We start from the raw sequence: 11,060 nt of genomic DNA, 5'->3' as shown, positions 1-11,060 counted from the left end.
CAGCGTTTCTCTCTTGCATGTGTTTTGAAGTTTGCAGCGTTTCTCTCTTGCATGTGTTTTGGGGTTTGCAGCGCGTGTGCTCCGGTCGTTTTTGTTATTGCCGCATTTTTCTCTTGCAGCATTTTATTGTTGGATTTGTTTCGCCGTTTGCAGCGCGTTTGCAAGTGTCGGCCACCGTACTTGCCTCTTCTGACACATACAACCTGTTTGACTCTCAGCAGCAAGTTGACGTGATAATGAGGGTGCCACTAACTTGACATGGAAATGAGTGATAGTCTAGAAAACTGGCGATTATTTAATATATATATATTTTTTTAATTTATTTTTTAAATTTTAGAGTGCGCCCTGGGTCGCCCACATAGCCCATAGCAAAAACCGGCCCTGTTTTCAATTACGGAGCCGAACTACTTACCTCTTTCAATAAGCAACAGCGCAAACTAGAGATGTGCGATTTGTGAGTCAATCGTTCAAAACCCAAGATTCTTTTTACTGACCAGGGAGTTATGAGTCTATAGCCCCTTTCACACTGCCGAATAAAACGCGTTTAATTCGCGAATTTAGCGTGACCGCTGTTGCGTTCACACTGCCGACCCGGGCTACCGCGTCAACTCGACTCGCCTTTCGAACTGCGTCGGACCCTAGTCTTTTTGCCGAGCCGAGTTTGGTGTGAACGCAATCGACGCGGGTTGGACGTGGGCGTGGCGTGACGTGAGGAGTTTAAAAGATAGAATGGACAGCTGATTCAGAACAACAGCGACAGGTGAGGACAAGTTTTACTCTGTTTTAGCCTACATCAAGTTGGAGACATTTTTTAATATGGCCAACTGGGGAGATAAGGAGGTCCGTGAGCTCCTCAGCCTCCGAGCAGAGGACGTTATTTACCGCCACATTTCGGGGACGGTGAAAGATGGACCTCTGCTGGAAGGGTTGGCGAGAAAGATGGGTTTCCCACGCACCGTAAAATAACATCTCCATGAACTGCATATATAATTGCATAAACGATATCTCAAGGTGTCCCGCCATCGTTTGTTTGAAAAATTTTATGCAGACAGGTGCATTTAACCCTACCTCCGACGCATGGCTTGTGCCTACGTCATTGTACACGCCCAGCATTTTATGTGTTTCGTGTGACGCTCTGCCACTAGGCAACGCCCCCTGAACTCGGCTTCAGGCGACACGGGTCGCTCTGACACGCCAAGCGTTCACATTGCTCGACGCGGGTCGAAGGTGCAATTTGGACCCGCTAAGGTGGCGGGTCGCAGTGTGAAAGGGGCTATTGTCTGAATTAACTCGTTCACTGACTCACCGCTGCTAGTACCAGCTAACTGTAAAAAGGAGATATGCCACACAACTGTTATTCTAACTGCAATTGCGTAAATGTATAAAGCTAATTGCTGTATTAGCTCTGTGGCTGAAGCGGAGCTCACAGCTCACTCTCCCTCCCAGCTCATAGAGCCTCTCCCATACGAGAAACTCGCCAGCTCAGCTCAGTTTCAGATTCAGGACTCATGATTCAGGACTCGCTGTTCACAGCTCCCTCGCTCTCCCTCCCAGCTCGTAGAAAGCTCGCTGCTCTGCATGATTCAGGACCTCATGATTTGTATTTGACTCACAGCTCACTCGCTCCCGGCTTTATTTTGAAGGAAGCGGGAGTTCATTCATTCTGTACATAATTATTTTATTTTAATAGTGCAGTGTTGAATGTTAGAATATTATAATTATTGCACTATTGTTTAGGTTATTTAAATGTTCTATTTGTGCACAGTTTCATACATTTCATTATATTTTTGCAATGTTCCGCACTGAATGTTAATTTATTGGCTGTTTGGGTTATTTGAATTTATTTAGAGAGAAAGAAAGAAAAATAAATTTTTCGCCTTGGAGATTTTTAGCCTTTTTCACGATGATTTGGGACGTGGTTTGGAACTTTTTTTTTTTTACATTCCGTGGCGACACTCTGGGTGATTGATTCAAGTGACTCGACTCGAAAACCCGATTCACTTTAGTGAGTGACTCATACAAACTCGAGTCAGTAAAAGGATTCCAGTATCCCATCACTTGCGTAAACTGAGGAGGAAGGAAGCTACACGTCTCATATCCACATACTTTCAAAATAAAAGCTTGTGTTCGTAAAAATAAAAGAAATACAAAAATAAATCCACAAAAACTTGAATTGTATTAACAAAAGTCCATATTTAAAGTACAAATAAACTAAAACACATCATGTGACGGATTTTGGTGAAATAAATAATAATAAAATATAATAGCAAATTCCAAAATATATATCTTCTTTTCCCATTTGTTACACTACAATGTAAAAAAATTGGAGCACCCGCGACCTTAACCATATCTATTTAAGCTACAAGTTAGTTGTGTGGGTGACGTTCCAATTGCGTCACGCAAAACGTAACCCGTTTAATTGAACGGTTTACGTTTATCGAATTCTATTGTTCTGTCTGTGACATATTTGAATAAAAATAAACAAAAACAAAAACCGTTTATCGAATTCACGTGGTTTACGTCTTACGTCACCGGAAGTGAACCGGACTTCCCTTTTGTGTTGCTCCTGCCGCTTTAAGCCGGTGCGGAAGTAGTCTGTGGAAGGTCAGGTTGGCTCTCCGGTGAGTTTCAACACCACTCATACCCTCCCCAAAGTGTTGTCTGAACTGTTTTTAAACTGCCACGAAGCCCTGACAGCTCGTCTCTTCGCGGTACGCTAACCGTAACGTTTGGGTGCTGAGAGCAGCGCCGTAACGACAGCTACAGGTGCTTAATTTGGTTTAGGTTTTAAACCCAAACAGCGCTCAACATCTCTTTTAACTCCCCGATGCCCGGGTCAAAATGCACAAGGCTGAGCGGGGCGCTGGTGAAACAGCTGCTGGAGTCGGTGGACAGCATCCTGTTTGACTGCGACGGGGTCATTTGGCGAGGGGACGAAGCCATCCCCGGCGCTGCCCAAGTCATAAACCTGCTCAAAAAGCACGGTAAAAATGTCTTCTTCGTCACCAACAACAGCAGCAAGACGAGGAAGATGTATGCCGACAAAATGTCCGCGTTGGGGTTCAACGTGACAGAGGAGGAGGTGTTCGGGACCGCGTACTGCTCCGCCATGTACCTGAAGACGGTCTGCAAGCTGGAGGGTAAAGTGTACCTGATAGGAAGCAACGCAATGAAGCAGGAGCTGGAGGCCGTGGGGATCCAGCAGACCGGGGTGGGACCTGACCACATATCCGGAAAGCAGAGCGACTGGGCCAGCGTCCCTCTGGATCCCGAGGTGAAGGCGGTGGTGGTCGGCTTCGACGAACACTTCAGTTACACGAAGCTGAACCGAGCCTTGCAGTACATGATCCAGCAGGACTGTCTGTTTGTGGGAACCAACAGAGACACCAGGCTGCCTCTGGAGGGAGGAAAGGCTGTCCCAGGCAAGGATGTACAATTCTTTCACTTTAAGCTGGTTAATACACTGCAGCAAACTGAACTAAAGACCTTATATGTGACTTTTTCAGATCAAGAAATTAAAGGAGTCAGTATTATAAGGTTAATGTGTCTGTATAAATGTCACCAATCCTTTACTCTTGTTGTCATGCAAAATATTTACTTAAGCCCTGTGTTCTGTGGCTCTGGAGGAGTTTAGTCAATCTTTAAAAGAAATAACCTTTTTAATACAGTATTATAAACCTGATCCAATCATTGGCGTAAAATAAAAGCTAAAACTCTCCTCACCTGCTGCCCCTCAGGTACGGGCTGCCTGCTGCAGGCCGTGGAGACGGCAGCCCAGCGTCAGGCCCAGACGGTGGGCAAACCCAACCACTTCATGTTCGACTGCGTGGCCTCTCAGTTCGGCGTGGAACGGGAGCGCTGCCTGATGGTCGGAGACCGTCTGGACACGGACATCATGCTGGGCTCCAACTGTGGCCTGAAGACCCTCCTCACCCTGACGGGGGTCAGCACCGTGGCAGAAGCCGAGGGCCATCAGAGTAGCGGGTGTGTGGAGAGGCAGGGGATGGTGCCGGATTATTACGTGGAGAGCATCGCAGACCTCCTTCCGGCCCTGCAGGGATGAGGCAGAGAAATGTCCCTGCATGATGTCCCAGCTACTGTAAGCTTGACTGACATTTCTAGCTGTTTGCATGTCAGGGTCCACTGTAATAAAAGGGAGTATTTTTTTTATCATGATTTAATATAATTCAAATCATCTCTATAACAACGTCACATGGCCGCTGCTGTGACAGAGGAGACGATAACTAAGAGATATTATCCAGATTTAATTATTATTAACCAAAGCTATTGATTTTAGCCTGAAATAAGATCAGAACAATGATATTCAGTATTGTTTCTGTTTCTTTTTAAGTGTTTGGAGTCGAGAGTTGAGTCTGCTTTACCGGTCTTTATTCTGTCTGTGACGCAATCTTTCCCTTAAGCAACTACAAGTTAAACTCAAAAAGGGAAACGAGCACACAAAAGAAGTGTCAACAGTGTGGTGATATGTGTCTGGGTTTGCATCTGTTTCAGAGTCTTTTGTGTATTTTGCTCAGGCAACAATGTTTAAAGATATTTGTGATTGAACAGTTTGTGCTCCCGGAATCTAATGAAAGCCTCGCTCACATAAATAAAAATCAAGTATTTTCACAACACCAACCTCTCCTCTCTGTGGCTTCAACTTTAAAGGGAGCTTCCCGTGGAAGTCCCGTGCTTAAAGTCACCTTGGCCTGTCGTCGGCTGGACGCAGCGGCTGGTCAGAATCATGTATCGCCTCTCACCTGATGAGAGAGGCTTTCCATGCTGCGCCTGCCTCACCTCTTTGTCCTTTGTCTGGACCGGGGAGCGCAGCCAGTTCCTCTCATGTAAGCTTATGTTTGAGCAACGGAAAGGTGGATCGAGTTAAAGAGGCATATTACCCATTAATAAGCCGATGTATAAGACGATGAGGTGGGTGAGAGTGGAAATTATAGGAAGACAACACTTCAAAATGAAGTTTGGCCAGATTTGGAGTTTGGTGTGAGGTGTGTTAAAGGGGTTGGAGGAAAAACGGAAGGACCAGAGGAGGGGGGGAGGGGGTGCGGGAGGGGAGGGGAGGGGGTGCGGGAACCAAAAAGAATCAGCCAGGTGTACCGAGTCTCATTCAGTGCTGGTGATGAGCACAAGCTCTGTGGTGGTAGCTGCGAGAAGGGAGCAGACAGACCGAGGAGCCGCCAAGGGACACAGGATGGTGAGGTGCTGGAAGCGTTCAGACACCCGTTTGGAGGAAGAACAGTGCACGGTAAGCCCCTGAGGGACCATTTGCACCTCAGCTTTAAACCCCATTCAGAAAGTAGTGTTTAAGAAGCGTGTCGCTGGTTCACGTGTGTGGAAACATCCTTTCAGGATGGGAGCCCTGTGGCGTCTCCCTGGTCCCACTTCTCCCACAAGGCGTTCTGGGTCAGCCTCTCAGCCCTTCTGCTCCTGGTCATCGTTGCTCTCGGACTGACGGGACACCTCGGGCTGTCTCGGCCTCACTCTCAGGTACGACACATACTCTCCATCGTACCCCATGCTCTGGTATTTCTGACCTCAAATCTGCAAAGATGCACCAGAATCAGCTTCTGTAGTCGTTACAGATTGTGAGAATCGCTGCTCCCGATCAACATGGCGCCCTGATCAACCAGACAGCAGTCGTGGACCTGCAGAATGACCTGGTGACGTTTTCTGTGACCTCACCGGCGAATCGGACGTCCACCGTGCTCTTTGATGTGAAGCATGTATGTACGGGTGTTCTGCGTGGGATTTCTTTAGCACTGTGCGATAATTTCCACTAGCTATGGGTTAGAGGATCCTCAGGTTGTGATGGAAAACACGTGCTGCTGTGTTGCAGGGTTTGATCTGTTACAAACCTGCTGACCAGGACAGCTGCTTCCTACGAACGATGGAGAAGTCGGACTATGACGGTGTGAACTCTCTGCTCCGCAAGTCGGCACACGAGGTAACGGGCAGCGCCACCTCTGCACGTCAGAGCAGAACAGTCCAGTTGTACTGACCGGGGTTCCCTCGCTGCGCCACGTGAGACGTCACAAAACGCAGCGGTGTACTTTCAGAATCAGAAAGTTGCCTTTTGAGCTCAGCCAGGTGTCCCCACTAAGGGGTGAACCGGCGTTTGAGTCCCAGCTTTATTCTGGCTGCATCACTGAGCCAGGACCTGAAGGGGGTTTTGCGTGACTTCCTGGCACCCCTCTCACAAAGAGTGGGGTGAAGCGTATAGGACCCTGAAGTGTCCGTCGCCCGCCTCCCCGGCTGAATTCCTCAGCACATCTGATCCCTTCGGCCCCCTCGGCGTGCTCAGGATCTTTTTACATGAGGTCACAGCAGCGAGCCGGAGCCCTGCTCGGGGCACAATGGCCACTCTGTGTGAGGGCTCTTTTAGCTTTAAAGGCACCTCTTTTGGGATTAAAATACAGGCTGATGCATTCAAACGCCCTGTGTGTATCTGCTTGTTGGCCAATAGCCAGATCACTAACATTGACTTAAATACTCTGTCAGCTCTAAATTGAGCCCCGTTACCCTCGGATACGATTTGTCTTTGACTATCTGAGTCCTAATTGTGATTTGACAATCTGAGACGTAAAATGGTCTCGGCTTGTGCTTAAATGGAGTCCTTGCAGGTAAACTGAGAGGCCGCTCTGTCATTATCTTTTTGTACTATGCTTAATATCCACTCATCAAAAGCTGCTGTTGAGTGTCTGTTTGTTTCTTGGTGTCACATATCTCATACGGCTCCTCGGCATTCAACCCTAGCTGCTGTCGTGGTCACTTAATCTATCATAGTAATTATACTTTGAGGCACAATGGTCTTCTTTTTTTTTTAATACTGAAATGGAAGAGTACATTAAGTGGTTTACTATCAGAGCCAATCAATTCAATTAATTTTTATTTATATAGCGCCAAATACAACAAATGTTATCTCAAGGCACTTAAATAATAAAGTCCAATTCAAGCCAATTGGAATTCAATTCATTGTAATCATAATTAATATTTATAAAATAATCAAATTCATTCATATAGAGCCAATTCAAAAACAATTTCCCAGCTAAGGAAACCATCAGATTGCACCGAAACTTGTCTGCAGTCCAATCAGAGGTGTAAGTGATGCAACTACACACAGTCTTTGTGTGATGAATGAGAGCAACCACATTGGCCTTGTTGGTAGAGATCAGATATCAACCGAATACCGGTATGAGTTTTCTGCTTTACAAGTTTAATACGATTCCTCACGCTTTCTAAATTCGGTGGAGGAGTTTCTATTTTTTTCTGCAGATAAGAATCTATGTCTGTTGTAGATTTTTGACATGGTGATACTCTCCTCAGCAGAGCCTCTTTCAGCTGTCTGGAAATGAGACGCAGAGGCAGATGGAGTTCCTGGGAGTGCTGGCATCCAGTCAGGTGGACGTGACCTCGCTGGAGGAGCCTCTCCAGGCTCTATGTCAGGACGGGTCCGTCCACTGGACCCAGAGGGCTGACGGTGAGGGCCCTGCTCTGACAATAAACGTGACATCTATAACAAAAAGCTTTTAGTGCTGTTAAAGCAAAGTCTTAGGGAAAAAACGCTTACTTTGGGCATAAATGGTGCCTCTCTGGGTTCAGAAAATGGGAGACGCCGGATGAGCTTCCCTAAATACGAGTACAGGGAGCGCAGTTTGTGCCGTGTCGATGAGTGTCCCGCGGCCACAAAACGTTTCCCCCGAATAACTTTCAGATTAGATGTCTCAAGACAGACGATATTGTTTGCTCTGGGCTTTACATGCCTACAGAACCAAACAACAAAGCCAAACAGACATTTAGGTAAGGGGAAACTATTTTAAAACTTTGTTTTAGAAGCTGAACTTGTGAGATCTTACAATAGTTTTTTTTTTTTTTTTACAGAAAAAAATAATTTACCCTGCCCTTTAAGAACCAAATAATCATTTACCCAAAATCTGTTCAGCTTCGCCTAAGTGATGTTCATTGTTTGCTCATTCTACTGGAATTTTTCTTTATTCTACCGTCTTGTATTTCAATTGTATGTAGTCTAAGGAATCAGTGCTGATCAGTCGCGCAGAGTCATATTGAACTCAAGGATTCATTTGTTGGTGGGGTCACCAGAACTTGGACAAAGAGAGCTTTTCAAGGGAGTCCAGAGGCACCCTCATAACGCAGCGACATGTCAGGCCGAAACCCAACTCTAATCTACGACTCACCGTGACCTTTTCCACAGGCTGAAACGAAACCATCTACATCACAGCATACTCCCTCCCCGAAGCCCTCAGGGTGTGCAGCGGGAATATGACAGACGGAGTCCTTTTTAGATACTGATAAAAAACTAGATGTGACTCATTAAATCCCTTCACGTTTACCTTGGCAGTAAAATGTTCATTTCGAAATATACCGCTTAGTCGACTCGCACATCAACAGAGTGAGATTTTTGGTCAAATTTGACTAATGCTCTCAGTTGTTCAGACTAACCCCCTCCCCAATCTTTTAAGAATCACTGTGGTCTCTGTTTCAGGTCCCGGCAAACAGAGGTTGGTCTACTTCTGCATCGACATCTGCTTTCCCAGCAACATCTGTGTGTCTGTGTGTTTCTACTACCTGCCCGAATGACTGTGTTGTCTGTATCCTCCCAGCAAATAAGATCAATGTAACAAAGGTTTCTTTTTTGTCCTCCCTCACATGAAAGGAAAAAAAAAAAAAAAAAGGAGAGAGAGAGAGAACAGAAGTCAGCTTTGACTGTTTCCTTTGTGCCATACTGTCGCCAGTAAACCAGTGAAGCGGCCAACCCCTTCAGTCCACTTCCATCCTTCCGAGACTGAGAGAGGGAGAAGAAATGGAGACAGGCTGTCATGCTTATCTCCAAATCCCCATCGTCGCCCTCTTCATGTATAATTCCCTCTCTGGTGGCACACTTCAGAAATCGCAGAGGAAAGATTTATTATTTTGGGACCTGTCTGCGGTGTAATTATGTGTAACCGGTCCTGTTGCAGTCTTCAGATCTGTACAATAAAGCACATACTGTGGGTACCTCTAGCTGCCTTTTTCTTTGCCCCCCCCCCCATTAGTGTGAAAAAGGAAGGAGACTCGCAATGACTGCTCAGAATTTCCTGTACATCTTTTAATCCCAACACTTCCTTCTCCGCATGGGATCATCAGGGACAGTGCACCATGAATAATGTGTTGCACGAATGAGAGTGATCAAGTCTGCTGCATTTTCAAACGCAAAGTTAGGGTGAATTATGTGGTCCCTCTGATTCAATCAATGCAGTGTACTTCAAAAACAGTGACGCTGAAACTGTTAATTCTGCCTTGGCTGCTGACGGTTAAAGTCAATTTTAACTTTGTGCACTGAAAGCACGGCCATGTTGCTCTCCTCTGAATGCTTACGAGCTTCTGGCGAGACAAGAGACACTGTAATGTTCAAACACAAGCCCATCATTCCCGGGAAACGTTTAAATAATTCCCAATGAGGCAGGCGACCGTGCTCCAGGCCAGAAATGTAGGCACACTCTCCAAAGAGTCCGTTGGCGTCCTGTGCTTACATCGCCTCCCTCCGCTTCCTCCTCAGCCGAGCACGCTGTCGTTGAAGGCCAGACACACCACGGCCTTTTGGTGGCCGCTGTATTCCCTCTTGATCTCGCCAGTCTCGACGCACCACAGGCGAGCCAGGTTGTCTGAAGATGCTACGGGAAGAAAAAAAAACGCAGATAGATTCAGGCTTTTTTCCAGCTGGTCTAAAGGGCTAAAACTACTAAATTGTACAGCGGTGTTTGATTAAAAGTCCTAACTCTAGCCAATTTAAGTCCCTGTGTTTACTGAACATCTTATGTGTGAACACCCTGTCCTGCCTCGGGGCATCTTTCGTAAGATACATAAAGAAACAATGAAGCCGCCTTCTTATCTTACATTTCCTAGCTGCAAAAATTTGGCTCAAAGCTTTCATTGTCTGAGTGAAAGGTCAGCAGCATGACCCTTACAACAAAGTCAATATAACTGGCCTATATGGTGACTAAGCAGGATGATAAGATTACAGTATGCGGTTTGGAATGAATAATAGATCCTCTTGTTTCCCCCTGAAAAGGAGGTGAAACAGCTTTGACTGCTAAAACTAAAGCGTATCACTAGATCTCACTATAGAACGGTAAAAAACTTAAGTGAGCCGATAGGTTGTCGTGACGCCCCTTTCCCCGCGGCTCATGTACAGACCAGTAACAATATACTGGGAGTCTCCGGAGAAAGCGCAGTCCCACATCCAGCCCCTGGATGTCTCTCCGGGGTTGTTGCTCTTGATGCTCAGCTCTGTCATCAGCGAAAAGTTGGACGTCCTCCAGATCTTACAGGTCTGGTCTGCTGAGCAGGTGGCCAGTAGTCTGAAGTTAAGGACAAAAGCAAAAACATCAGTGCAGGAAAACCGACGTCTCCCCATATGCCAAGTCAATTCCACACACCGGCGAGAGATCTTTTATGCCAAATGGCATGTCGGGCAGAAACCATCTTTAACACGCAGAGAGGGAAGTGCACTTACGTGGAGTCGGGGCTGAACTTGCAGCGAAGGGAGTAGCGTTTGTGTGCTGGGATCTTAGTCTTGGGAATGAGCTGAGTCACTTCATCTCCCATTCCTCCAGCAAGGTTCCACACGTAACAGTTTCCCTTTGGAAGAGCATAAAAGAACCAAATGAGTTTAACACTCCAGGGTTTTATTGCCCCGCGTGGCGCACGTTCTCTGTTTAGTTACTGACCGAACTGTTGACGGCTGCCATGTAGCTGGCATCTGGGTCGATGTGAACGGAGTTGACCGAGACCTCTGGCTCTGGAATCAGCTGCTCATTGTGGTCAGTTTTCAGATCCCAGATGTGGATCACTCCACTTTGGTCTCCAACAATCAGCTCAGCCTGGAAAACCCACAAAACTGAAACTGCACCAACGATTTCTGGCATTCAATACAATAAGTGCTAAGAAAGAATGAGACCAACAACATATTCTAGCAGCAGGCTCGACCAAACTTTAGGGGCTATTACTGGGCAGCAAATGTACACAAAATATCATACTGGATTCAATCT

General features: G+C 46.4%; 3 protein-coding genes across 5 annotated transcripts in view; 2 read left to right on the top strand and 1 right to left on the bottom strand.

The window, feature by feature from the left end:
• Positions 1 to 2,574: 2,574 nt before the first annotated feature.
• pgp (phosphoglycolate phosphatase) lies at positions 2,575 to 4,634 on the top strand. Its single transcript, XM_075457073.1, has 2 exons — positions 2,575 to 3,422; positions 3,738 to 4,634. Exons 1-2 carry the CDS (start codon positions 2,828 to 2,830, stop codon positions 4,061 to 4,063), a joined length of 921 nt encoding a protein of 306 aa, XP_075313188.1. The 5' UTR covers positions 2,575 to 2,827; the 3' UTR covers positions 4,064 to 4,634.
• A 454-nt stretch (positions 4,635 to 5,088) lies between these two features.
• bricd5 (BRICHOS domain containing 5) lies at positions 5,089 to 9,027 on the top strand. 2 transcript variants are annotated; one of them, XM_075457277.1, is made up of 6 exons: positions 5,089 to 5,260; positions 5,365 to 5,502; positions 5,598 to 5,738; positions 5,852 to 5,959; positions 7,342 to 7,492; positions 8,516 to 9,027. In XM_075457277.1, exons 1-6 carry the CDS (start codon positions 5,135 to 5,137, stop codon positions 8,608 to 8,610), a joined length of 759 nt encoding a protein of 252 aa, XP_075313392.1. In that variant the 5' UTR covers positions 5,089 to 5,134; the 3' UTR covers positions 8,611 to 9,027. The 2 variants fall into 2 exon arrangements, with proteins under 2 accessions (XP_075313392.1, XP_075313391.1); XM_075457276.1 differs by having other exon boundaries at positions 7,339 to 7,492.
• A 76-nt stretch (positions 9,028 to 9,103) lies between these two features.
• The window catches only part of mlst8 (MTOR associated protein, LST8 homolog (S. cerevisiae)), a 271,460-nt gene continuing 269,503 nt past the window's right edge, over positions 9,104 to 11,060 (bottom strand). For both annotated transcript variants that reach the window (XM_075458412.1, XM_075458411.1), the window contains 4 exons: positions 10,740 to 10,892; positions 10,526 to 10,650; positions 10,207 to 10,370; positions 9,104 to 9,683 (listed from right to left, as the gene is read on the bottom strand). In XM_075458412.1, coding sequence (XP_075314527.1) covers positions 9,565 to 9,683; positions 10,207 to 10,370; positions 10,526 to 10,650; positions 10,740 to 10,892 — 561 coding nt within the window. In that variant the 3' untranslated portion in view covers positions 9,104 to 9,564. The remainder of the gene's footprint in view (positions 9,684 to 10,206; positions 10,371 to 10,525; positions 10,651 to 10,739; positions 10,893 to 11,060) is intronic.

This window comes from Odontesthes bonariensis, chromosome 23 (assembly GCF_027942865.1).
Source record: "Odontesthes bonariensis isolate fOdoBon6 chromosome 23, fOdoBon6.hap1, whole genome shotgun sequence".
Taxonomy (NCBI): Eukaryota; Metazoa; Chordata; class Actinopteri; order Atheriniformes; family Atherinopsidae; genus Odontesthes; species Odontesthes bonariensis.
This window is presented reverse-complemented; position numbering and strand designations above follow the sequence as displayed.